Raw genomic sequence first — 26,653 nt, 5'->3', positions numbered from 1 at the left:
CAGAGTGAGTCATGCACACCCCACAATGTGCATCACCCCGCTACTTATCCCCCTGCCTCGCTTCCAGCTAACCCCCCCTCGCTGATAGAGCAGCAGGCGTCCTGCAGCCGCACAGCCTCCTGGTACTTGTAGTTCCCGCGCCCAGCCGGCAGCGCCACCCCGCGGGATTGGTAGTTTCCCACAGCCCCCCAGCAACAGGCGGCCGCCGCCGGGAAGGACTCCAAGCTCCAGCATGCCCCGTGCGCCCCGCCTCGCCGCTGGCTCAGCCGCCCGGGAAAATGGCGCGTGCCCGCAGCAGGTGAGACACCCCCAGCGGCGACCCGGGGGGAGGGACTGGCGCACCCATGTGTCCCCGGCGGGGCGGGGCTGCGGGCGCCCCCTTGGCAGCCGTGCCAGGCTCCCGCCGGCGCTCGCCAGGGCACAGCCACGGGCCTAGCTGCAGGGAGACGCGGCTGCTTCCTTTGTCCGCTGGCTTCCAAGCTCTACCCTGAGTGCGTCTCTCTCCTGCCTGGGGGGGGCTCTACTCCCTTCCCCACCCCCGCGCCCCGATCCCTCCCATGCAGCGAGTTTATTCATCGCTTCGCGTCTCTAGCGCTTGCAAATGGCAAAGCGCCAGGCGTTTTGCCCCTGCTTCTGAAAGATATAATTATTTGGGGGGTGACTTGCCTCCCCCCTCCCACTTCTGAAAACCGTCAGGGGCCGGCTATGGGGCCCGGCTTGCCTGCGCCCCTATTAGGCTCGGGGGGGGGGGGGGTGCGCAGCAGGTTGAATTGCCCGTCCGTTCCCCAGGAGACATGCATATTAGTGAGCCCAGCGCTCTTGCACCGGGTGCCAAAGTGCGGGCACCATGGTGGTTGTGCACGTGCCAGGCCAGGAGTCAGAGACCCCTGTTCCGCCAGGGGCTAACAAGAGCGAAGTTTCAGAGTGTGTTAGAGCGGCCAGGTCAAAGAGCTAGAGTTGAAGTGATACTGCCCCTTAACATGGATGCAGCTATAGCAGCATATAAATATCCTTTTTATAACCGCTCCCATGCATTAAGGGGAATAAGCCTTACCAGTATAAGGTGCCTTTATACCTCCATAACCATGTTAGGGTTTGGACTGATTTAACTCTTTTGGTTTTAAACACGAAATCACACCCCCCCTCGCCCTTATGCTGGTACCCAACCTCTGTGCAGACCGGGCCTGGGACATTTATACTCGTCCTCTCCTGCTGACTTTTGGCAGTATCATATTTCCACTGAACATATCGTGGCAGCTTTAAAGCAGCCCTGATCCCCGCATAGGGGTGGAGTCTTAATAAATCTCTGTAAAGCCTTTTTACCCACTGTACGTCCTTACGGAAGTATGTCACGTGTAATTGTTTCAACTCTTCATTAGACGGACACCAAATACTGCACAGATCAGAAGTATAATTCCAGCTCACTCCATTCTCACTCCATTCCGTTGTGGAATCTCCGTCTCTGGAGATATTTAAGAGTAGGTTAGACAAATGTCTATTAGGGATGGTCTAGACAGTATTTGGTCCTGCCATGCGGGCAGGAGACTGGACTCGATGACCTCTCGAGGTCCCTTCCAGTCCTATAATCTATGAATCTATGAATTCATACACGGTGGCTCTGAACTTCCCTTCATGTGGTTAGCTGTGTTCACGTGACTTTAAAAAAAAAATTTTTTTTAGCTGGGTTTCATATCCTGTCTATGACTATGCATGACACCATGTGTTATAGCTGGGAAGTAACCACGGCATCTCCCTCTGTCTTGTTTTAATATGTTAATGTTGTTTATAATATATAGTACGGTCGATCAAAAAGGAACACAAACACCTCTTTGCTTTTTAATAAATAAAAATTAATAAATTTTTAATTCAGTGCCATGCGTGAGTCACGTGGATAAAGGATGGTTACGTCAACAGACTAACCTCCTGAATTCCAGAGTTCGCTTCCTGTGTGACCTTGGGCAAGTCATTTATTCTCTCTGTGCCTCAGTTGGCCTCTGTAAAATGGGAATAATGATACTTCCTTTCTCCTACCCTGTGTGAATTTAGATTGTAAGATGTGTAGGTATTTGGATTGTAAACGCTCTCTTATTTGGGGTATGTACAACACCCAACACATTGAGATCTTGATTTTGACTAGGGTGCTATTGTCATATAGATAATGATTATAGCAGAACCTCAGAGTTACGAACACCAGAGTTATGTACTGACCAGTGAACCACACATCTCATTTGGAACCGGAAGTACACAGTCAGGCAGCCGCAGAGACCACACACACACACACAAAAAAAGGCAAATGCAATGCAGTTCTGTGTTAAATGTAAACTACTTTAAAAAAGGGAAAGTAGCATTTTTCTTCTGCAAAGTAAAATTTGAAAGCTGTATAAGTCAATGATCAGTTGTAAACTTTTGAAAGAACAACCAGCACGTTTTGTTCAGTTACAGACATTTCAGAATTACAACCAACCTCCATTTCCAAGGTGTGCGTAACTCTGTGGTTCCACTGTATTATAATTCATCATTTGAGTGTCAGACGGTATTAATTCAAATGTTTTGCTCGTGTTAGCACAAAGGATGAATTGCCCAAAAATCCATACTGGACGGGGTGGCATTCTCTTATTGAAAATGTTTGTGATCTAATCAGGATGTGTTGTGACTTAGATGGCCAATCGCAGAACACAAATGGCGTCTTGCAAAGCATGAATACTTATGATTCATAAACGCAGTCCAAGAAAAGAGGGTTGGGTTAGTTAAATGATTCACTGACCAAAACTGGGACTATATTCACAGTGAGTGGTATCCATAAGGGATAACTTAACTGGCTCTAAGATATAATAAAATCAAAATAAAAGGAAGTATTTCTTCACACAACACACAGTCAACCTGTGGAACTCCTTGCCAGAGAATGTTGTGAAGGCCAAGACCATAACAGGTTAAAAAAAAAACCTAGATAAATTAATGGCGGATAGGTCCATCAATGGCTATTGGCCAGGATGAGCAGGAATGGTGTCCCTAGCCTGTTTGCCAGAAGCTGGGAATGAGCGACAGGGGATGGATCACTTGATGATTACCTGTTCTGTTCATTCCCTCAGGGGCACCTGACACTGGCCACTGTCAGATACAGGATACTGGGCTAGATGGACCTTTGGTCTGACCCAGTAGGGCCATTCTTATGTTCTTATGGTAACAAACTGGTAGGGGCAATCACTGCCTGCTGCTGGCTGGAGTCAGAACTAATCACTTCTGTGATATCAGCCCTCCACTGCCTATAGCTAATGGAGAATCTCCTATCTACAATGGTGAGGGCCTATCCTTTTGGTCAGGAGAAGTTATGTCCATCTAGGGGCTTGTCTACACTAGAAAACTACGTTGTGTTAACTAACACCGTGTTACTCATGACTTTGCAGTCAGTGTGGATGGGTAATGTCATGTTGAACATTGTGTCCGTTGAATGTGGGTACACCGTTAAAGAAGACCATCCCTTACCGTGATGTTCCGAATGGCCATGGGTTTGTTACATGTTTGCATGGAAGCCTACTGAAGATCACATGGTCTTCAAACTTTCTTTGAAAATAGTCACCTTTAGGCCAATTGCTAAGAAAGTTCCAGCCCAACGGATTCTTTTTTTTAGAATGCTCTGAAAATGCTCTGGGGCAGTGAGTGGGTACAAAGAGAGACAAGGCACTTCACAAAACACACTGAAATGCAGCTACCTCTGGGGAGGAACAGATAAGCTGTTTCACACTGCAAAGCAACACCGCAAACCCTTGTTGCAATAGTTTAGGATAGGGAGGCGGTCCTGTTTTATAACACCACTTTAGACTATTAAAGCTGTGGTTCCTCTTAAAGGAGGAATATCGCCTTGAGAGTTTACAAGCAGTTGAAAGGTTCGCCTTGCACATGCACAGTAACAGTATTTACTGTGGTTGAACTAGTGGGGTTCTGTGTACTGCACAGTTGCATAATGCTGTGGGGGGTGGTGTGGTGTCTGCAGATAATTGATTTAAAACCTTGAAATTGTACCAGTACGCAGTTAGGCAACTCTGTCGTCGGGTTGGTTCTTTCTTTTAACTAAAGAAGATACATGCAAACGCCTGTGTTAATACACAGTGGAGCTTGCAAATTTAAACACCGGCTGTTCAGGAAATGAAACCGTGTACGGATCTCAGAGCAACGTTAATTCCGTCTCCTTGTTCGTATCTTGTCGTTTTCATGGATACTTAGGCTTTTAATATTTCCCCCTTAATTCATGCAGTGTGTGCAGTGTTGAGTGAATTAATGTGACTGTGCTCATGTTAACTCTTTCATTCCCTGCATGGCCTGTGTTTAAATGTGAAAATTTCAGCATTGCATTAACGTAAGGTTTTGCGCTTATACGTGCTGTACCTACACGTGCATGTATTGTCTGAATAATCTATAGTTTGCCCATTTCCATGGTATGTCTCACTTCCTTTCAATGGGCAGAAATTTTAAGCCTCCCCCAATTAACCAGCCCCCTACCTGGGAAGCAACTGGGAATGGAAAAGAAGGCAACTTCTTAGCTAGCGCTGTCTGAAAAGACGAGCCTGCCAATAAGCTCCAAAGGCGAATAAACTTGGGCGCAGGTTGCCGGATTCGGTGCCACAGAACTATCTATTTGAGAGCATTCTGGGCCTGTGAGGAGCTCATGTGTAGGGACTGCCCGCAGATGCAGTAGGGCTTAGGGGCAGAGATAGGTTCCAAAGCACATAGTGCCTTATAGATTGAAACTGATGCCCCGACTGGCACCTGTGTGCCGGAGTGGTGTGCAGAGCACAGGTGTCATGAGCTGTTTCCGCCTTGCTCCCCTGAGCAAGCAGGCCGCTGTGTGATGCACTAGCTAAACTTTCAGCATGAACGTCTAGGGGAACCCTGAAAAGAACAGGTTGTGCTAATCCTGCCTGGTGGTGACAGAGGTGTAGATGGGGAAGGAGGAGGAATTGTGCAGCGCTTTCAGGTCCCCCAGATGAAAGGACTAGGCACAAATTAACAATAACTGACTTTGGCGCCTATCTGGAACTTTAGGCATCTATAGACCTTGTAAACCTGAGCTCCCTCTCTTGCAGGGTCCCAGAGCTTGGGCTCCAGTCCAAGCCCAAACATCTACACTGCAGTTTTTAGCCCCATGGCCCAAGCTCCACAAGCCTGAGCCAGCTGCCCCTGTGTAGCTGGTGTTTAATAGCTGTGTAGACGTACCCTACGCTGCAATTTGTAGCCCTGCAAGCCCAAGTCATCTGCCCAGGGCCAGATTAAAACCGGAAGAGTTTTAAAAATCCAATACACTTCTCATGATTGATTCTTTCAGCCTGGTGGGGGAAAACCTGGCCGGTTAGTTTCACTTAGGAGCGTAGTCGGTTTCACTGCCTGGCTCTCCTGCACTTCCCAGCCGCTGTGCTGTCTGAGTAGCAGCCGCAGGTGGGGTGGGGGTTCATCTCTTCACCTGCTTCAGTTGAAATCCTTGAAAAAGAGAAGCCAAGCAGCATGTCCGTGCGGGCTTAGCGTTTGTAAATGTGCCCAGTCTCACCTAAAAAGAAGAACAGGAGTACTTGTGGCACCTTAGAGACTAACAAATTTATTAGAGCATAAGCTTTCGTGGACTACAGCCCACTTCTTCGGATGCATATAGAATGGAACATATAATGAGGAGATATATATACACACATACAGAGAGCATAAACAGGTGGGAGTTGTCTTACCAACTCTGAGAGGCCAATTAATTAAGAGGAAAAAAAAAAAAAAAAAAAAAACTTTTGAAGTGATAGAGACACCACTGACTTCCTGAGGAAACTACAATCCATCGGTGATCTTCCAGAAAACACCATCCTGGCCACTATGGACGTAGAAGCCCTCTACACCAATATTCCACACAAAGATGGACTACAAGCTATCAGGAACAGTATCCCTGATAATGTCACAGCTAACCTGGTGGCTGAACTTTGTGATTTTGTCCTCACCCACAACTATTTCACATTTGGGGACAATATATACCTTCAAGTCAGCGGCACTGCTATGGGTACCCGCATGGCCCCACAATATGCCAACATTTTTATGGCTGACTTAGAACAACGCTTCCTTAGCTCTCGTCCCCTAACGCCCCTACTCTACTTGCGCTACATTGATGACATCTTCATCATCTGGACCCATGGAAAAGAAGCCCTTGAGGAATTTCACCATGATTTTAATAATTTCCATCCCACCATCAACCTCAGCCTAGATCAATCCACACAAGCGGTCCATTTCCTGGACACTACTGTGCTAATAAGCGATGGTCACATCAATACCACCCTATACCGGAAACCTACTGACCGCTACACTTACCTACATGCCTCCAGCTTCCATCCAGGACACACCACACGATCCATTGTCTACAGCCAAGCTCTAAGATATAACCGCATTTGCTCCAATCCCTCGGATAGAGACAAGCACCTACAAGATCTCTATCAAGCATTCTTAAAACTACAATACCCACCTGCTGAAGTGAAAAAACAGATTGACAGAGCCAGGCGAGTACCCAGAAGTCACCTCCTACAAGACAGGCCCAACAAAGAAAATAACAGAACACCACTAGCTGTCACCTTCAGCCCCCAACTAAAACCTCTCCAGCGCATCATCAGAGATCTACAACCTATCCTGAAAGATGATCCTTTACTCTCACAGATCTTGGGAGACAGACCTGTCCTCGCTTACAGACAACCCCCCAACCTAAAGCAAATACTCACCAGCAACCACACATCACTGAACAAAACCACTAACCCAGGAACCTATCCTTGTAACAAACCCCGATGCCAACTCTGTCCACATATCCATTCAAGTGACGACATCATAGGACCTAATCACATCAGCCATACCATCAGGGGCTCGTTCACCTACACATCTACCAATGTGATCTATGCCATCATGTGCCAGCAATGCCCCTCTGCCATGTACATTGGCCAAACCGGACAGTCTCTACGCAAAAGAATTAATGGACACAAATCTGACATCAGGAATCAAAATACTCAAAAACCAGTGGGAGAACACTTTAACCTATCTGGTCATTCAGTGACAGACCTGCGGGTGGCTATATTACAACAGAAAAACTTCAAAAACAGACTCCAAAGAGAGACTGCAGAGCTAGAATTGATATGCAAACTAGACACAATCAACTCCGGTTTGAATAAGGACTGGGAATGGCTGAGCCATTACAAACGTTGACTATCTCCCCTTGTAAGTACTCTCACACTTCTTATCACACTGTCTGTACTCGGCTAGCTTGATTATCACTTCAAAAGTTTTTTTTTTTTGTTTGTTTGTTTGTTTTTTTTCCTCTTAATTAATTGGCCTCTCAGAGTTGGTAAGACAACTCCCACCTGTTTATGCTCTCTGTATGTGTGTATATATATCTCCTCATTATATGTTCCATTCTATATGCATCCGAAGAAGTGGGCTGTAGTCCACGAAAGCTTATGCTCTAATAAATTTGTTAGTCTCTAAGGTGCCACAAGTACTCCTGTTCTTCTTTTTGCGGATACAGACTAACACGGCTGTTACTCTGAAACCAGTCTCACCTGTGCATGTCCCTTTAATTCCTGAACCCCTCTTAGCTCTGCCCCTTTCCCTCCTTCTGTCGCCTCCCATCTGCTGCCTCCGGGAGTTAGCCAAGAGATGCATACAGAAGCACAGGTGTTTGTGTTGAGATAGTGCCAGCAGTCGCCCCACCCCCTTGTCCTCTCCAGCTAACCTGCCAATGCAGCCGTCTTAGTTACCCTATCACCTGGCAAAGCCTGACACCTCTCTTCTCACTCAGCTCCACTCCGTGGACTGAGAACCTGTAGATGCCCGGAACCGAGGGGGGACCCTGATTCAAACCACCTCCAATCCCTTTCTCGCTGGCTTCGTCATCAGAGCGGATTCCCCTCGCTTTCCGCCCTTTGCTCCTTGAACGGCAAGAAGGCTCGGCGACCCACCAGCTGGCTGCGATGGACACGGATCCACCGCTGCAACTGCGCGTCTTCAACCTCAATTGCTGGTAAGTCACCGTTTGTTTGCTCTTCCATTGGACGAGCAGAGTTCAAAGCAGACTCGTGGAGGGTGGCTCTCCAGGGCAGTGGGTGCAGGTTCATCCGGGAGAGGCATGACATACCTTAGCACAGACGTGCAGCCAGGGGCTCCCTCAGATCTCTCTCAGCACGTTCCCGATTATTACATCTAGGGGTTAAAGCAGAGGACTTGCGAGCCAGGAGCCCTGCTGCTGGTTTGATGCCTCTCTGTGCCTCAATTCCTATAAAGGGGGGACGCTAATATATGTCCCTCAGCCTCACAGCAGGGCTGCCATTGTAAAGCGCATGGAGATCCTGGGGTGGGAGATGCTGGCAGTGGCATCTCCCACCCCAGGATCTCCTAGAGGATTTAGACATCTCCTAGAGGTGTCGTTTATCCTAGAAGAGGTGCCTGGGAATGGGACCTGGTGCCTGTTGTTCACACCACTGGGATGTGTGAGTGAAGTGTCACAAAGCTGGATGCCCCTGTCTTGAGGGGAGGAGGGATCTGTCACCAGAGGCAAAGCAGGGCCTCGGTTAACCCATCCCTCCCAACTTAGCTGCAGATCTGCACCCTGCACTCAGGTCCAGGGGCTCCATCCTGATCCACCTTGGTCCCTCCCCCCCTGTCCATTTGCAACGAGCTACCTTCCTGGAGCAAGCCCCACTCTTCCCCCCCATACAGGGAGCCTCGGCGCTGCTCACCTCGTCACTGCTGTGGGCTCTGTGCCAGCCTCCTCAGCCCAGAATGCCAGTCCTGTTTCGTGCACCGGCAGCTCTTGCCTGCAGGCAGACTGTGCACATTGCGGGTTCAGGTTTGGGCAAGGAAACTGGCTCAGCTAATGTGTGTTGGGTACACGCTGTCCCCGATTCCCAAGCACGCGTGCAAAGCACCTTACGTGACCCATGCAGGAGTCAGGCCAGGCCTGCAAACACGGCCTCCCACAAGGGCTCTCATCTTGCGTATGGCTTTGTGGAGTTGTAGGCATTAGACGCGACCAGGGCCATGAAGCCCTATTGAATTCAAATCCCCTCCCCCCTCCTCTCTACCTTCCTAGTCCTGTGTCTGGTCTGATTTTAAACCCGGCTGCTCCTGCTTCTCCTTGCACTGTGTCCAGGGCCGGCCCTGGGTGTTTTGTTAACTGGGGCAGAAAATGTTTCCAATGTCCCCCGAATGGCTGAGCCAAAAAAAACCCCAAACCTCCGATTTGGTGTCCTCCCGCATGCCGGAAATTGGTGCCCAGGGCAACCACCCTGCTTGCCCCTCTGTCCCCGCAGGCCAGCCCTGGAGGAGTCTCTCTTGCTTTGAAGCTGAGGTGAGCGTGCAAGAGGCTGAAGGAAACTTCCTGTCCCTTTTGTATCTCTGCCTCAAGCAGGACAGGGCTGGGGCTCTAGTCCGCTGCGTGTTTGGAGGGCAATCCTTGGCATTCAGGGGTCTCCCAGCACATGGGCACCCCTCCCTAGATGCCTTTCCCTATGACTGCTCAAGGCACTAGGGGCCTGAGCTGCGCTGGTTGGAGGAGGAGGTGAGCCGCTGTCAAGGATGCCCATCACAGCCTCTCCTTTCTTCCCCCCAGGGCGATTCGCTACTTGAGCAAGCTGCGGCAGGAGCGCATTGGGCTGATTGGCGACACGCTTAGCCAGGAGGGGTTCGACCTGGCACTCTTACAGGAGGTGAGGGCTCAGGGAGGCCAGGATGCGGGAGGTGATGAGGGCTGGGAGTTGGACTGGGGGTGAAGGAGGGAGAGGGCGAGGGCCATGGAAGCAGGTGGGGCTGGACTGGCTTCTCTTCTGTGACTCGAGTTCCCGCTGCTCTCAGCCTCTCTCCTGCTTCTCCAGGTGTGGAGCGAGAGGGACTATTGTGAGCTGAAACAGAAGCTGACTGTCTGCTACCCCTACTCCCACTACTTCAAAAGGTAAGAGGCGCTGTTGGAGTCCCCGGGTGCTGCTTATCCGTGTATCAGAGGGGCCCTGGCAGCAGGTAGCACTCAGTTTTGCAAACTCACGGGATCTCATCAGGAGCTTTGCGGTCATTGATGGTTTTCCTGAAGTCCCAGCTCCTCAACTCATGTGATTCTCTGAGAATCTCGGCTTAAAAAAACAGATGGGAGGTTTCTGTCTCTCGTGGTTGCAGAGGAAAGTCTGAAAACACAGCCCTGGCAGCTATGACACCAAGAGACAAAAAGAATCTGAAAGGTATTTTTAAAGATCTCATAGCTGCTAAGCCGAGCTCATGGATTGGGATTGGCAATGCTACGTCATGCTGAGCTCTGGGCGAAGAAAGCAGTTGGAGTTTGCGTGGGTTCAGGTTGACTTTATGGAGCTACAGCTCACTGTAAGATGTCAGGTGCTGCATGAACCTGATGGGGTGCACTGTTAAACAGCTGCCACGTTCCACCCCAGAGACGGCTGCATTTCAGTGACCCGTGAATGCAGTGGTCTGTGAAGCATGCTGGGAGGAAATGTTCTCTGGAAATAAGAGACACCCTTTCTTTTGCTCAGCAGAAAGCGCCGCCTCTTAATCATAATAAAGTTTGCTACTGTTATGCCAGCACTGAACCCTGGCAGGCTGCTACGTGCCGTGTCCCCGCCCCAGGGGACCACAGCAGGTGAGCGGCCTTTGCCCCTCTGATACAGAGCCTTAGGGTGGTGACTGGTGAACATTCTCCCCGCCCCGCCCCCAGGATAGCCTATCACCCAAGGGCAGGGTATTAGCTGGATGTCGCAAACTGTCTCTGGCCCTATCACAGGCCCTTTGCAGCTCCCTTGAGATCCCAGCAGGGAATAGTGATGCTCTCCAGCTGTCTTTGCAGTGCCCGGGGCAGTGACACTGGGTTCTTGGCGTTCTCTGGGCGGAGCTTGCCCATGGGGCAGCTGTGTCATGACCATAAATGGGCAGGCACAAAGGGATTGGAGGCAGCAGATAACGACTCGCTGAGACAGCATCTCTCAGGAGCACCCAAGCAGACTTTGTCAGGGAAAAAGGCAAGCAGGGTCATCCCTTCCAGTGCTAGCCCAGCCCTTACGTCTCCTGCCCCCTCAGATACAGCCTGGGACAGGCTTGATATTAAAGGTGTGCTTGTAAGGGGTTCATACATGATTAACTGAGGTGTGAATAAATGGCTAGTCAATTGCTGTGGAGTGTCACCCGCCTTCCATATGGACACCCTGAAGGGAACAGTCTCTTAGACCTTCCCCACCGGATCTGTGCCTCTTGGTCACAGCGACACATCCCCTCTTGGGTCGAGTGAGAGTGACCCCCTTCCCCATGTCAGGCTGGTCGCTTTCTACCCTTCCCAGTTCTTTATTTGGTCCAAACCAGTCTGTGCAATTTCCCAGGCTGGGGGCGGTGGGGTTTTGAGCCTTTTCCAGATCTGTTTACCTGCCTGGGGATTTGCATGAGCGAATCCCTTTTTCCCCCTGGAGACTCTCCCATACAGGGAGCTATGACATTTATAGAGTTGATAGAATAGCTTTAAAGCCATCCCCTGTGTCTGTACTAACTGTCCCATCTCCCTCTGCCAGAAGAGAATGCTTAAGGGATACTTAGACTTGCCAGAATTCAATGTTGATTTGTTTATCCTTTCGACCAGTAGTGTTGATATTTATTGTGAAGCATATTTTTCAATTTTGATTGATTGAAAATTTCACAGTTGCACTGAATTATGATTTTAAGCATTTTTAAAATGTATTATCCACATGAAATCTTCTCCTTTGCTGGAATGTTAGAGGGAGAGGTCAGGAAATAATTATTTAATGACAGTAGATGCTGAGATTCAACAAGTTAAAGCTTTATAACCGTTAAAACACAAATTGTCAACGCCACAGGTCAAAATATACGAAGTTAATCAAAGTTCTCAAGCAGCATTTTTCTGACTCGGCCTGTCTGTAGATTTCACTTATCTCATATTTTTTTCCATCGGTTTGTGTGTGCACGGTGAAAGCGACGTTTACTGATAAAAATCTGGTCCTTCCAAGCCTAAGGATACTTGACTAGTGTCCTGGGGAAGTCTATGGGTTTGTGGCCTGGAGGGCATGTCTGGCGTTACCTCCCATTGGGATGTTACAGGGAGTAACTCTTGGTCATTGGAGGGAATTGCGATAGATCTGGCTCCTCACAAAGCTGCTCTTAACCGCTGAGGGATCCCAAACCTCTGACACGAAGAGGCATCTTCTGCACCTCTTGCCCAGAGCCAGATCCCTTTCTCTGCCCCACCTCCTCGTTGTTCAGGGCCTGGTAGGGTCTGGGGCATCACCACAGGTTCTCTGGGCAGAGAGGGGGAGTAGATTGACCCCACACATGCCCCGCTGTGTTTGCCTCCTGCAAAAGAGAGAGGACTTAAACAAGGAGCTCCCGCCTCTTAGCCTGGTCAGAAAGGAGACCCCTGTTCTAGTCTCTTCTTAACAGGCAGAGGGAGGATGTGAACCTGGTTCTCCCACATTCCAGGCGAGCGTCAAAACCAGTAGACTATAGAGTTATTCTAGTGCTAACCTTTGTGGACTTATACTTAATTAAAGTGGAATCTCTTTAAGAGGGACGACTAAGGGAGCTCCCCCTCCAAATCCCTTTTCCACCTCTGGCACGGAGAGGCCTCAAACTAGCACCTCCAGCATCCCAAGGTAGTACCCTCACCACTGGCCTATAGAGAGCTTTTCACATTGGAGGAGCCCTTTGGCCCAACTAATATTTAATTCAAGTGGAACCACTTCAAGAGGAAAGACCAAAGGCCCTCCCTAGCACAGGGAGACTCAAACCAGGACCTCTAACACCCCAGGTCTGCCCCTTGACCACTGGGCTATAGCAGAGCCCTGAGACTGCCTTTGGCCCTCCAATTAATAAAGTGGACCAGCAGCAAGCTCAAGGGAGCACCTTTGGCAATGCCCTTCTCCTCATCAGGCAGCCCGGGGATCCCTCACCACTGGACTAACAAGTGATTGTAACCCAGCTGGTGGCCCAAATAATAGGGGAACAGATTCACCAGGCAAGCATGAGGGAGCCCTCCCCAGCCCAGTTTGGCCCCTAGACCAACAAGCCCAGTCTTAATTCCTGTCTCTCCCCATTAACTGAGGAAGGAGCCTCACCACCTAACTTGGGGTTGGGGGGGTCCCGTTGTTGTGCCCGATTTTCTAGGCATCTCAAAGTGAGGGAGGGCAGTGCTGAGTATTGCCACAAGGCTGAGACGGGGAGCTGAGAGCAGGTAGACTTGGTCCATATCACAGGCAAACAGCACTGTGACCGTAAGGGAGCTGAGACTAGGCATGTGACAGGCATATAGCCCGGAGAGCAGAGGAGGGGGCTGCTGAGAGTGGGCATGCTCGGTCCATATGACAGCCACCTCCCTGAGACCAGCGAGCTGAGGTGGGACATGCTTTGTAAATGCCAGAAGCACTGAGCTCAGGGTGGGGAGTGAAGCATAGACAGCAGCAGTGCAGGCCTCTGCCTCAGCCCCAAGACCAGAGTGGGGAATTGAGAACAAACAATCACAATGCATGCCATAGACACAGTGCCCTGAGCCTGGGGTGTCCAAATGGATGTGTGAGAGACATTCTGGCGCCCCCCTACTTCCACACTCCTCCTGCGAGGGGTGGGAAGAAGAGCTCTAAACTCCTTCTCCGGGTGCTCAGCTGCTGTCTGCAGCCATCTCTTTTTCCCATGCCACTGATAGCTGAAGTAGAGGCACGACCACTGAGTGCATGACTGTTTGGCCGCCTCAAACACACGTCCATTCCCAGCTCCGTAGCCTCTCTGTGCGTGGGAATGAAGCTCTTCTTTGGGCCAACACCAGCTGCCCCACAAACAGAGCATTATCTTTGGCACGGAACTTCCGCATCTGAGTCCAAGCAGCCTGTTTACTCTGGGTGTTTGCTTTGCATGAGCAATGTGCAAGAACATCTGTGAATCTGCTTCCTCAGGATCTGCCTCGAGTTTCGGTATTGCAGAATGGTGGTCAGGCACGACTCGCGCTGCTCGTTCGATGCTGTGACACCCACCGGCAAAGTGCACTTCACGACCAGCTGACAATCTCTGCTCCCACTTCACGAACCAGACAGTGAGGAGAAAATTTGCAAGTTAGATTTAGTCTTTGAATATAGCATCCGCGTCACACATTGCTTTGGTAATGCTGCTAGCACAGTAAGATTCCAAACTTCTTGCATTTGGACATCGTGCCTGTGGGCTCTCTCACCAAATTTCATTGATTCTTCATTTGCATAATTGTCACCAACAACAGCCATGGATACTGTTCAGCAGCTGACCATGCCCATGCCTTGAATACTGCGCGCAGTTCTGGTCGCCCCCCTCTCAAAAAAGATATGTTAGAAATGGAAAAGGTGCAGAGAAGGGCAACAAAAATGATTCAAGGTATGGAACAGCCTCCATATGAGGAGAGATTAAAAAGACTGGGACTGTTCAGCTTGGAAAAGAGACACCTGAGGGGGAACTTGCTAGAGGTCTATAAAATCAGGAATGGTGTGGAGAAGGTGACTAGGGAAGTGTTAATTACCCATTCACAGAACACAAGAACCAGGGGTCACCCGATGAAATGAACAGGCAGCAGGTTTAGAACAACCATAAGGACGTACCTTGTCACACAATGTACAGCCAACCTGTGATACAAGGTAGCTTAACCACTGACAGATTTTTCTCCAGCCAAGAGGGTATGTTGCTCTTTTGGGTGTTTCTCAGAGATCCATCTCAAGAGGGAAAGCGGGGCAGGTGCCAGCTCATACTTCATCAGACTCTTGCTATCAGCATCTCTGGACTGGACAATAACTGTCAGCTTGCTGGATATCTGACCATCAATAGTGATTGCTTGTGCTGTCTGCGTCTTCTTTTGTTCAACTGTGATTACCAAATGATTTGCGATTATGCCTGTTTATGGGATTAAAAGAGGCCTACCTCCCCCCTTTGTAGCCTACTGGTTACAAACTGCTTCGTTTCTTGTGTGCCATTCTCTCTGGTCATGCACAAGCTTTCTGCAGTTTCAGGTGGGGCCACAGTAGACGTTGCAGCGTTCACAAGTGGTCTGGGCTTGTTTCAGGGTCATTCTTTCAGTCACGACTTTTATAATATCTTGGACAGCAGCAGCCATGCACTTTGTGGTGGCTTCTTTGTGGCGATCTACTGCTGAAGGCTGCATTCCACACCTTTGTTTGTCATAGCTGGTACAGCTGCCTTAAAATGCGTAGTCAGGTAATACTGGGTCAGAGCCTTATCCTTTGGGCAAAGCTGCTGATGCTTCCCACAGTCCTTGCTGAGAGATTGCTTGATGGCCATGTCATGCCACACACCACTGAAGGGTCTGGCAGTCCAGTACTCTGTTCCCTATCAACTGGGACATGATATATATCTGGCTTCTCATCCTCCACAAGTCTGTCTTCTGTTACCTTTACACAACCCCATCTTGCCGCATTCACATGACCACACTGGACGTCAAGTGGAATCATCTCTGCCAATGTCTCAAGCTCCGTGGACTTGTTATCATCTCTCTTTGCTGCTACATAATCCACCAGCAATTGGGAGAATCCCGTGACATAGTTCTCCCAGAGCAGACATGCTGAGGAGTAGGCAGTGCGACTCGGTGGTCAAAGCAGAAGGCCAGCCTAGTGGTCGGGGCAGAATCAGAGGCGTGATCAGGAGACAAGCCAGTGGTCAGAGCCTGGCGTTAGGAGTCAGAGGAAGGCAGGGACAAGGGCTGGAGTGGAACAGGCATGAGATGAAGCAAGGGCTGAACAAGAAGCTCGTCTGCTGTGCTGCGTGTCTGCCAGGCTTAAATAGAGATCTGTTGGCCCGTCTGTCCAATCAGAGAGCACAGTCACTTAGTGAGGGTTTATTGGGCCCAGCCACGCTCATTAGGTTGCTAGGTGACCGTGCCCAGAACCAGCTGAGGTCCTGACAGTCTCTGAACAGTTTGTTCCTTGGATAACATGTGTCCATGAGCTGGTGGAGTGACTGGGTGCTCTGCCAGAGCATTCTGTGCTTCCACATTGTTTTCTCCGTGTGCTGGCTCCACGTTGTCAAAGGCTTCGACGCGTGCTCGAGCTTTCTCCGAGATGGGGCTCGTCTCCTCTTCTGGAAGAACATTGTTCATGGGATCGCCAGGTGCCATCCACTTCCAGCAATGCGTTGCCTTATTCATAAGTTTGTGGATTCTAACACCAGGGTTATATGCTGTCCCTCTTAGAGCATGGCAGATGACTGATGCAGCATAGATGATGGCTTCCACAAGGATGTCTTCAAACCCACTTTCCTGCATCACACTGCCTACATCACCCATGACATTCATTGCACGATGCATGGCTCCCATCTCAAGGCGGCCATTGTCAAATTCCCTTTGAGTCCTCCATTTAATCAACTGTGCTTTGCAGGAGGTTGCTTCATCATAAGTCTAGACCTGGCCTAGAGAGCAGAACATACCCAGAAAGTATTTCATCAGGGTGTACACTATATTAACATCAGTGGCTGGTGCAGCAAGCATTGGACAGCAGCCAGTATTCATAAAATATAAAACAGCGACAAAAACTTTTCTCCAATCAGTCCTTTCTTTGAATACTGACAAAAATTTGGATGCATTACATGGTACATGGTGTCGCATGACTACAGACTTCTGCTTTAACCACAAGCAAAAAAAGTACAGGAACATGCATCAAATATATCACCTGGTGCTAAATATTTCCCAGACAGTACTATTTTGAGAACAAAGTTGCATTATCAATTGTACTTAGACGTTTTCTGCCAATTTTGGTCAAAATTAAGACTGTGTTTCTTCGAGTTATGGCCCTTTTGGGGATTTGATGGGGTTTTGTTCAGACTTGATGCCCAACAACATTTAAACATTTACGTGATATAAAAAGAACGGCACCACTTCCAGCATCTGTAGCCACCTTGGTTGCCCACCAGATACGTGCATCACGTGATAGCAACGACATTTTTCTAGCCGATCGCTTACCCTGACTCATTAATAATACCCCTTTTTAAATCTGGCTGGAAGACTGCTGACCCCCCAGTCCGCTACTATCTAACCCCAGCCCCACTCCCCTCCCAAAGCCAGGAATAGAACCCAGGAGTCCTGACACCTCACCCCTGCTGTAACTACTAGACCCCCACTCCTTTCCTCCGGGAGTTTTGCTCAGTAACCCCACCTAGTGACCCCCAAGGGCAGGGCAGGGTTGAGTGACAAGGCGGCCCTGCTCTGGCTGAAGATGGTGACTGTAGTTTCTCTTTCGTAGCGGGGTGATTGGCAGTGGGCTCTGCGTGTTCTCCAGATACCCAATCCTGGACACCTTCCTATACCAGTACTCCCTGAATGGCTACCCCTACATGGTGAGTGCAGGGGGCCGGCTGCCACGGGGGCTGCTTATGGCCAGGCGGGGGGGAGGGGGGAGGGCCTTTGCAGCGACGCGCGGATTGTAACCAGCCTTCTCTCTCTCTCCTCTCCTGTCCCGGCAGCTCCAGCATGGGGACTGGTTCTGCGGCAAGGCCGTGGGGCTCCTCGTCATCAAGATCTGTGGGATTATCTTCCATGTGTATGTGACCCACGTGAGTCTCACTGCGGGGAAGGTGGGGGGCGGGGGCCAAGGATCTGACAGAGGCTGGGAGTCACTGGAAAAACATGGTGCAGTCTAGCTTGAGATGTCTCAAGCCATGGAGTCTCTCACTATTTCCCTTGGAAGACCGTTCCACCAGCAGGAAAGGGTTCCTGATCGCCCTTTGCTCAATTTCACCCCACTAGCCCCAGCTGAGCCCCCTTAGACCATCAGTCCCCCCCTCCCACCCCCCCGGACATTCACCCCCCCACACAGCAGCATTGCTGTTCTGACATGGGGCAGGAAAGAAGTTCAGATGCTCAGGGTCATCCCCTGCTGGCACAGATCTTGGAAACAAAAGACTGCCAGCGAGGGGCTCCGTTAGTGCCAGGTGTGATGGGAGCCTGTAGGATGCACTAACCAGCAATATCCAGTTATTACCCAGGAGGGCTGGATTCAGCCCTAGAGGCGAAAAGCCATCTCTCCTTCTCCATCCAATGCCTCTTGGCTTGAGACATCTAAAGCCAGACTGCCTGGAGCCTGGGAGCACACTGGGCATTGGTATAGGGCAGACGAGAGCTAGGTTCCCAGGGTCTATCCCCAAGCGCCTGGATTCATTGCCTGTGTCCTCCCTTCCCCCAGCTCCTTGCGGAGTACTGCCGGGACAAGGACGTTTACCTCCCCCATCGAGTGGTGCAGGCCTGGGAGCTGGCTCAGTTCATACAGTGAGTAAAGCAGAGATGCCGCCCGCGGGCTCATCGCCAATGGGACCTTGTTTGTACCCCGGTGTCTCATCTCGGGAACGAAGGGGCGTTAGCAGGGGAGCTCGGAACTGCTCCAGACCCGGCTACTCCCCACAGGGGGTGCATCAGCTGTGGGAGAAGCCCCCAGCCACTCCAGTCCCTGGCTCTCTCAGCAGAGGGTGCCATAGGGAGCGTGATGCGGGGGGGCTCGCTCGCTCGCTCACTCTGGCCCCGCCGAGTGACTCTGCCCCGTCCCCTCAGACACACCTCGAAGGGAGCGGACGTGGTGCTGGTCGGTGGGGATTTGAACATGCACCCCGGGGACGTGGGGATCCGGCTGCTGCGAGGCTGGACAGGGCTGCGGGACTCCTTTGCCGACACAGAGAGGTTCGAGGTAAGCGCTTCCCCGTAGGGCCCGGCCAGGGAGGAGCTGTTGCGAGGGAGATGGGCAGGCGGGCACGCAGGAGTGGCCTGGCGCAGCTGGGCTCCCCTCCCACCTGCTGGCCCTCCTTTGCACCCCGAGCGCCCCCAGCTCCCTCCCCGGCCTACTGTCCCCCAGCACCTCCACCTCCCCTCCCAGCCACCAGCCAGGCTGCAGTCCCTGTAAGAGTCCAGAGCCCTGCCCCTCAGCGGGACGCTGGCTCTCCGCCCCGCCCCCTCTGGGAGAAGGGCAGGGTCTGGTCCGTCTGGAGGGGCACTGACTGACCTTGTGTTGGCTCCCAGGGCTGCGAGGACGGCTACACCCTGGTCCCAGCCAACTGTTTCATCAACAAGGAGGAGCTGCAGCCCTTCCCGCTGGGAATCCGCATCGACTACGTTCTCTACAAGGTACGTGCAGCACAGTGGGGCGGAGACAGGAGGCGACCTACCCAGGGCCCAGGCTGCGTCCTGGTGCCGAGCACTGCCCAGCAGACTGCACTGCCTTCCGCTTCCCAACACTGCGAGTCAGACAGGAGAGGCGGAAGAGGCTGTCTGGGTCTGGTCCATCCCACACTCACACTCTGTTATCCTGGCTGCTTCGGCCCCAGAGGCAGCAGCCTTTCCAGAGCAGGTACGTCTGTTACGTACCCGAGCGTCAGGGGCTGTTGGGCTCAAATGCTGCTTTGTGTTGGTAGAGCACAGTGTTGTTACGCCGTTACCACCACCAAGCTCTTATGTACAGCGCTTTTCATCCCTAGACTTCAAAGCGCTTTTACCAATGAGGTCAATAGCATTAGCCCCATTTTACAGATGAGGCATGGGGCAGCAATTTGCCCAAGGTCACTGAGCAAGCCAGGGGCAGAGCTGGGAATAGACCCTAGGTCTCCTGAGGCCTTGTCCACTAGGCAACACTGCCTCCCATATTATATAGTAGATCTTACTGGTTTTGAAGTCCCTTAGCCAAAATCCATAGCCCTTGTACTGTGAGGGTCTTCCTGCTTTTCAGGTCTGAGCAGATAGGCACAGGTCTGGGATGCAGGAAGGCTTAGTTATAATCCCAGCTCCTGCCACTTGCTTGCTGCATGGCTTTAAGCGACATCGCTGCCCTGCTGTCTGTAACTTGAGGGCGGAGCTCGGCTCTGTCAGCCCTCTGGACGGTGGGGAAATATTGCCAGTAAAAACTCCGTCTCAAGATGTTTCTGTGTGGTTAGAACAGGGCACTCGGCCTCCCAGCTCCCACTTCAGCCTCTAGGCCACGGAGCAGCAGATTTCACTTCCATCAAGTGGGCCACGTCCCATGGCAGGCCGGGGAGGGGCCGTGGGGAGAATGGCCCCAGGACCTGCGTAGCACTGTGCCCCATTGCCCTCCGTCTTCCGTTCCCCTAGGGACTGTCTCGCTTTGTGGTGAAATGTGACAGCCTCATGACCACCACGGGCACCGCCCCTGGCAAGAGCATTCCCTACTCGGACCACGAAGCCGTTATCGCTACACTGTGTGTGAAGCCACGAGAGGAGGCCAAGGCCTCGAGCAGCAGCGCAGTCGGTGAGTGGTTGGGCCGCTCAGACCTCGGCAACGGGGACGCAGCTGGCTCAGGGAGGGCAGCTTGTCGGGCAGCATGGACTGCAGCCCGGGGCCTGGAGCACTGGGATCTTGAGAGAGCTCTGCCAGCCAGGTCAGCCTGCCAAGCCATTAGGTGAGCCTCCGACCGCAGCCACGTCAGAGCTCCTTCTTCCATGCTCTGCAGGAACGAGGCCACGATAGCAGGTGGGCCGTTTGCAAACCCCAAGAGAGCAATCGAGGGAATGGTTGGGTTTGATCCCACAGCCCAATCGTTTCCATCCAGCTGGCACTAGAGAATCTCACACCGCATGGCGAGAAAGACCTAGAATGCATAGAGCCCAGCAGCAAAGCAAAGCACTGTGGGATACCTGCCCAGAATGCCCCTCACTCTGCACAAAGCTCCGTCCTGAAGCAGAAAACGGCGTACGCCGGGTACCACATTGACAGAGGCACCAGTTAGCGTGCAAATTAATCCTCCCGCCCCGCATAGCGGTCCCACTGATTGCCTTATCGGCACGATGTGTCTCTCTGGCAGGTAAGACGCCGTGAACCCCTGGGGAGACTGGGGCTGTATCCAAGGCGGCCTGGCTGGCTGGGAGGAGCTGTCGCACGCGGCGGCTAAGCCCCCGTTTTCTCTTGCAGAGCCGGAGCTGGTGGACGTGGTGAACGAGGCCCGGACAGAGGTGAGGGTGGGGCTGCATGCCGCCGAGCACCAGCGCTACTCCAACGGCCGCATGGCCATCCTGGCCCTGCTCCTGCTGCTCCTGCAGGCGGCCATGGGCCTGAGCTCCCTGGTGGGCTGGGATTCCCCGCAGCCCTTCCCCAAGTTCTCCTTCTCCCTGCTGAGTTTGCTGGCCACGGTGGTGCTGCTGCTCTCGATGGTGCTGTACGTCTTCCACACCATCGAGGTGAAGATGCTGCAGGGGACGGAGGAGCAGATGAGGCTGGCGCTCCAGGCGCTGCAGGACAAGCTCAGCTCCATGTAGGACAGCGGCGGGGGGGATCAAGAGGCTCCTGGGCGCTCAGTGGATGGCGCTGCCAGCTGCCGGCGACTGCCCTGGAGAGCAGGGGAAGGGCAGGCGGTTTCCTTTGCACTGGATTGCTCCACAGACCTTTTTATAGTTAACTTGATTTTTAAACAAGCGGCATTACTGAGCATTTGGTATCTTACTGATTACAGCAGGTTTTCTATCGCTGCCTTTTAGAGTTAAATAAACTTTCTGAACAGATGATTGTATTCACCTCTTTAAGAGACTGAGTGCTTTTAACACTGCTAACAGGAGGTGGGGTGTTAGTCCCGGGAGATCTCTCGAAGGGGCATCTTCATAGGAAAGAACAGAGACTGCTGTTCCCCTCGACACACGCGGGGATAGGACAGGCCTGTTGGTAATACAGTTAGAATTGTCCGGCTGTGACTGAGGTACGTGTCTACACTGCAATCGCTGGTTGCTACTGTCGCACGTGTAGACATACCTGAGCTAGCTTTAATCCAGCTACCAGAGCAGTGAATCCCGAGTCATTACCCAGGGTTCTGGGCCGGTGTGAACAGCCTGTGCTGCTCCAGGTTCACCGCTCCAGTACCCAAGCTGGGTCAGTTAAAGCTAGCTTGTGTATGTCTGCCCAAGCTGCGATCCGCTCCCCATAACTGCAGTGTAGACAGACCCATAGTGCGGCTCTGTTCTCTAATGTGGTTAACTTCTGGACCAGGGAGTCCCGATGGGATCCCTGCTTCAGCACTACGACGAAACACGCCGCCCTTTGTAGCCACACAGGCGTGACCGAGCAGAGCGTGACCGCGCTAGGACAGCAAACGCTCAGCACTGAGGCCAGCCTGTTTTTACAGCCACTTTTCAGAGTAGCACTTTAGTGTAAACGCCTCCATGGCCATCTTAAAAGAGCATCTACGCCGGGGAGTTTGGCCAGAAATTCCCGACAGTTACAGCTCTGCCCTCACTGCTCCCAGCAGCAATGGGCAGGGCTCCAGGCAGCCCCAGGGGTGGCTCCGTGAAGCTTTATTGCAAAGAGGGAACCACCTGCGAGCAATTCCCTGGTCGGGAATAAGAGAGATGCATGGTGTAGCTTTGTCTGCAGAGTAAGACCTAAGCCTCCTAAGGCAAAGCCTTAAGGAGTTGGAGTTCCCCTGAGAGATGGGGGGACAGGTGTTGTACGTAGATATACTGGCATTAGCGTTGATTTAGCTAGCTCCAGCCACAGGAGCAGCACGGGCGCTACCACCCCGCCCAGGGTGTGTACTGGAGTGGCTAGTCCATGCAGCCACAGCTTCCCTGCTAGTGGAGCTAGGTAGATGTGTGTGCTGCCGACACACCCAGTGACAAAACCCAGCCGTTCTCCCCCTACCCTTCAATTCCTGCTCCTTAGTCTTTTTCGCTGGCTGTGGCTGGATCCTGTTCGCCTCCTGGAGATTGTACTGAGCATTAAGAAGTCCCTCCAGTTTCCATGGACACTGAAGACATCTGCTGACAGAGAGGAGAGACAAGGCGGGCGAGGTAAAATCTTTTATTGGACCAACTTCTGTGAGGGAGTGACAAGTTTTTGAGCTTACACAGAGTTCACCCACCTTGTCTCTCTAGTACCCTGGGACAGACATGGCTACAACACTGCATATGACAGAGAGGACAAGTTACAGGAATCTGTAATGAGGGGGGCCAGCAGGAGGCGCTGTGCCCCGTGACAGTAGCGGAGCTTAGACACGTGTTAGCCAGATACTGCAGGCTGTAGCTGTTTGATCAGTTCTCTGGCACTGGATGGGCCCCCTTGTCTGGGCTGCAGAAGGAAACATTTGGGGGGGACACACCAAGAACAGTTTCTAACAGGACTGATCTGAAAGGAATCCAGCAACTCCCTGAGGACTGGGCTTAAAAGGAACCTGAGAGCTCATGCCCTGAATAACTTAATCGTGCCGATATAGCATTAAGGCTGAGGCTGTATCTTCACTCGGGGAAAAGGGGTTAGTTAATTTGGCTTAAACATCCACTCTGCAAGGCACCTGGAGTAAACCTTGGCGGGGCGTCTCGTGTATCCATCAGCTAAGGCAGGGGTGGCCAACCTGAGCCTGAGAAGGAGCCAGAATTTACCAATGTACATTGCCAAAGAGCCACAGTAATATGTCAGCAGGCCCCCCCCAATCAGCTCCCCCACCCACTGGCAGCCCCACTGATCAGCACCTCCCCCTCCCTCCCCACACCTCCCAATCAGCTGTTTCGTGGCATGCAGGAGGCTCTGGGGGGGAGGGGGAGGAGCGAGGGCACGGCAGGCTCAGGGGAGGGGGCAGGAAGGGGTGAAGTGGAGTGGGGGCAGGGCCTGTGGCAGAGCCAGGGGTTGAGCAGTGAGCACCCCCCGGCACATTGGAAAGTTGGTGCCGGTAGCTCCAGCCCTGGAGTCAGTGCCTATACAAGGAGCCGCATGTTAACTTCTGAAGAGCTGCATGTGGCTCCGGAGCCACAGGCTGGCCACCCCTGAGCTAAGGGGTGAAAACACCAGGTGCTCTACCCCCACCTGGCAACACGGGGTTAACGCTACAGCTGCCTGGTGCATTTCGAACATGTTACAAGCCCAGTGTCGCCTTGTTCCCTACTGAAGATGGGGCCCAAGTCGAATGCTGCCACACAGTCAAATCCACTCCCCCTCGGTCTAGGGAGCAGCGCTCAAGCACTAAAACGAGAGAGGAAACTGCTAAGCCTGCCTGGTGGGTTAGGGGCCCAGCCCCATCAACAGAAGCCCCCGTTCCAAGAACTGGGCTTGTCCTTGCATTCTGCCAGAGCAGGCGGAAGAGGGGCCCGGCGCTCCAGACAGCAGATTCATCCCCTTCAGTGAGGCTTTGGCAGTAACTTCAGTGTCAGGCGCATGCTGCCTCGGTACATGCCCCCTTACCTCTCCCAGGGTGACCTGACCCTGCCGGCAGCTCTCACGCTGCTGGGGAGAGGCCAGCAGTGTCTCTTGGCTGTCGGTGACACAGGCAGTTGTGTCCTAGCAGAACGAGGAGCCAGGCTGACATGGGGAAGCTGTCCATGCTGGGTCCATGGCAGGGATCGGGCCGGCGGCTCCTCAGCCTGCCCATCCCTGCGCTGTCCCCGGGAGAGCCTCACTCAGCTCGCTAAGGCGCTTCTCCTCCAGCACGTGGATCAGGGCATTTCGCTGGTTCACCACCTCCAGCAGCTGGGCCAGGATCTCCTTCTCCGCCAGCCTGTCCTGAGGCATCTTCAGCGTCTCTGCAAGAACAGAGCAGGGGGTGAGTTCCTAGAGCCCTGCTGCAGCCAGCACCTGGCCCAGCATGCTAGCAGCGTTAGACCGCGGTTCTCCGGCCCCGGGGCGCCATGCTGGTCCCTCTACAGAGACACCCCCATTAGCATAAATGCCTCCTTCCCTGCAGTGATACTGGAGCAGAGGGGGGGGCAGGATACATATTCAGGCTGAATGGCGTGGAACTGCCCTGCTCATCCGCACTGCTCCAGAAAAGTGAATCAACTTGGAGCTTTGGAGCCTCCTGCTTCCCAACGGGGGCAAGGGAGGCAGTGATCAGAGACAGGCTGCCTGGGTTCTACTCCTGGCTCGGATGCTCACCTGCTACATGAAAGTCACCTCAGTTTCCCCTGGCTGGGGGAGAGAGGAGACAGCTTTAGTTCATCCACGGGTGCAGAACACCGATCTCCCTGAAGGACACGTGCTCCACAGTTCACCAGACCACTCCGTGGGAGGACAGACTCCTCCAGATAACCTCGAAGCAGCACGTCAGTGGCAGGCGTAACACAGGTAAGTAGCCTGTGCCCGCCCAGCACCCCTAGAGCTCAGCGGGAGGGTGGGGAAGCTCTTGGCACTGCTGACAGTGGGTAAGTCAGGCCCACATTTCCCAAAGCGTGCTGAGGCGTCATTCCTGCAGGGGTGCTGAGCACTCCCTGCTCCCGGGGAGTTCAATAGATACCCAGTGCCTTGCCGGGCGGGTGGGGAATCTGAAGCCCCTCAAAGTATTGACCGGTGCTGGCACAGGACATTGGCTGGAGCCTCCATCTGTAAAGCGGGAAAGGTGCCCACTGCAGAGAGCCGCTTGGAGCCGTAAAGCATTAGTGCACGGAGAGCCCGCGGAGGATTCCCAGAATAACATACAGTCGTTCCAATTGCTTGTGCCACCTTCCCGTTTCAACTGGCGGGGCAGGGAGGAGCCGTGCTGCAGCTTGCCTCCGTCCCCCCAGGTGCCTGTGCGTGTGACCAGACCGCCCGGAAAAGGAAGCCGCAAGGCCACGAGGGGCGTGCTCCCTCTTACCTTCCATGTTCATGTATCGCCGCAGTTCCTGGTCCAGCAGGCACTGCTTCTCCTCCAGCTTCAGCTCTTGCGCCCTGCAGTGGAAGAAAATAAGACCCGTGTCAGACCCCAGAGCCAGGACAGCAGCAGCCCAGGGCTTCTGCCCCGTGGGCCTTCAGTGTTGGGCAGATCTCCACTCCCCAGAGCAAGAGACTGAAGGAAGTCCTCTGCCCCATGTCTCTCTCTCTGAGGCAGCAGGTGCGTTTAAGGACACTGGTAACACTCCTGGATTGGGGGGTGGATTGGCAGGACATTGGGGTGGCTGGAACTGGGCAATACCGTAAACACATTTGGCACAGTGTCGGTGTAACAACTTTGCGCATAAAAGGCTCAGAGTTGTATGCGGAGCTCATGTCACCCTCTGCTGGCTGGGGAGATGTGAGCAGGAGGCCAGCTGCACGCTGGAAAATAGAAACAGCCATTTTAGGCCACTGTGATGGGTTGCTGGGATTTGAAGGTTCAGTCTCGAATCTGGCCATCCCCCGGCAAGGAGGAGCCCTGGCCTTTCTAATGGCTAGAGCTCCTCTCACTCCCACCGCGGGGGCATGAGACCATGCCCCTGCTGTGGGACAGCCGCATTGCAGGCTACTGAGTTTTAGTGGAGGAGGAAGGATTTCGCTGCAGTTTTATTTAAAAGGGCAGCTGCTGGGACTGTTAGAGACAGTCCTGGCTGAGGCAGGTGGGGGGAAGAGCACAGGTGGGGCTATTGAAGGAGCACTGAATTGCACTGATCCCATGAATCCCAGTGCACTCCCCTCCCCCCCCATATACACACAACCGCGTCTTACTCAATCATGAGGTCCGACTCCTCGGAAACCAGGCTGTTCTTCTTCTGCACCAGAGAGAGTAACTTGTTCATCCACTGGGTCTTCAGCTCAGACTGGGTCCCTGCAGGGCGGGAAGAGGGGAGATTGTGTGGGTAGCACATAAAGATGCCCCAGAGATGTCAGTGATCCGGAGACAAGGGCTGATGAATGGGGGTTGGGGTGATGATACCCGTCCCTGTGGGACACTGAGACAGTCCATCCTAGTGGTGCCTGTCTGCAGGCACTGG

At 52.7% G+C, this 26,653-nt stretch overlaps 2 protein-coding genes across 3 annotated transcripts in view; one reads left to right on the top strand and one right to left on the bottom strand.

Annotated features, from left to right (window-relative positions):
- Nucleotides 1–204: 204 nt before the first annotated feature.
- On the top strand, nucleotides 205–21,512 carry SMPD2 (sphingomyelin phosphodiesterase 2). 2 transcript variants are annotated; one of them, XM_054028357.1, is made up of 11 exons: nucleotides 205–298; nucleotides 7,802–8,023; nucleotides 9,611–9,707; nucleotides 9,873–9,949; nucleotides 17,262–17,355; nucleotides 17,482–17,571; nucleotides 18,201–18,283; nucleotides 18,563–18,695; nucleotides 19,025–19,129; nucleotides 20,108–20,264; nucleotides 20,925–21,512. In XM_054028357.1, the coding sequence occupies exons 2-11, from the start codon at nucleotides 7,974–7,976 to the stop codon at nucleotides 21,266–21,268; spliced, it is 1,230 nt and encodes a 409-aa protein (XP_053884332.1). In that variant the 5' UTR covers nucleotides 205–298; nucleotides 7,802–7,973; the 3' UTR covers nucleotides 21,269–21,512. The 2 variants fall into 2 exon arrangements, with proteins under 2 accessions (XP_053884332.1, XP_053884333.1); XM_054028358.1 differs by lacking the exon at nucleotides 205–298 and having other exon boundaries at nucleotides 7,743–8,023.
- A 1,273-nt stretch (nucleotides 21,513–22,785) lies between these two features.
- MICAL1 (microtubule associated monooxygenase, calponin and LIM domain containing 1) overlaps nucleotides 22,786–26,653 on the bottom strand; it is a 42,424-nt gene continuing 38,556 nt past the window's right edge. Inside the window, exons 23-25 of the mRNA XM_054028401.1 lie at nucleotides 26,388–26,487; nucleotides 25,561–25,634; nucleotides 22,786–24,511 (exon numbers count right to left, since the gene is read on the bottom strand). Of these exons, the coding sequence (XP_053884376.1) occupies nucleotides 24,348–24,511; nucleotides 25,561–25,634; nucleotides 26,388–26,487 (338 nt within the window). The 3' untranslated portion in view covers nucleotides 22,786–24,347. The remainder of the gene's footprint in view (nucleotides 24,512–25,560; nucleotides 25,635–26,387; nucleotides 26,488–26,653) is intronic.

Source organism: Malaclemys terrapin, chromosome 4, assembly GCF_027887155.1.
Source record: "Malaclemys terrapin pileata isolate rMalTer1 chromosome 4, rMalTer1.hap1, whole genome shotgun sequence".
Classification (NCBI taxonomy): Eukaryota; Metazoa; Chordata; order Testudines; family Emydidae; genus Malaclemys; species Malaclemys terrapin.
Note: the sequence above shows the minus strand (reverse complement) of the source record. Positions and strands in the feature narration are given on the sequence as shown.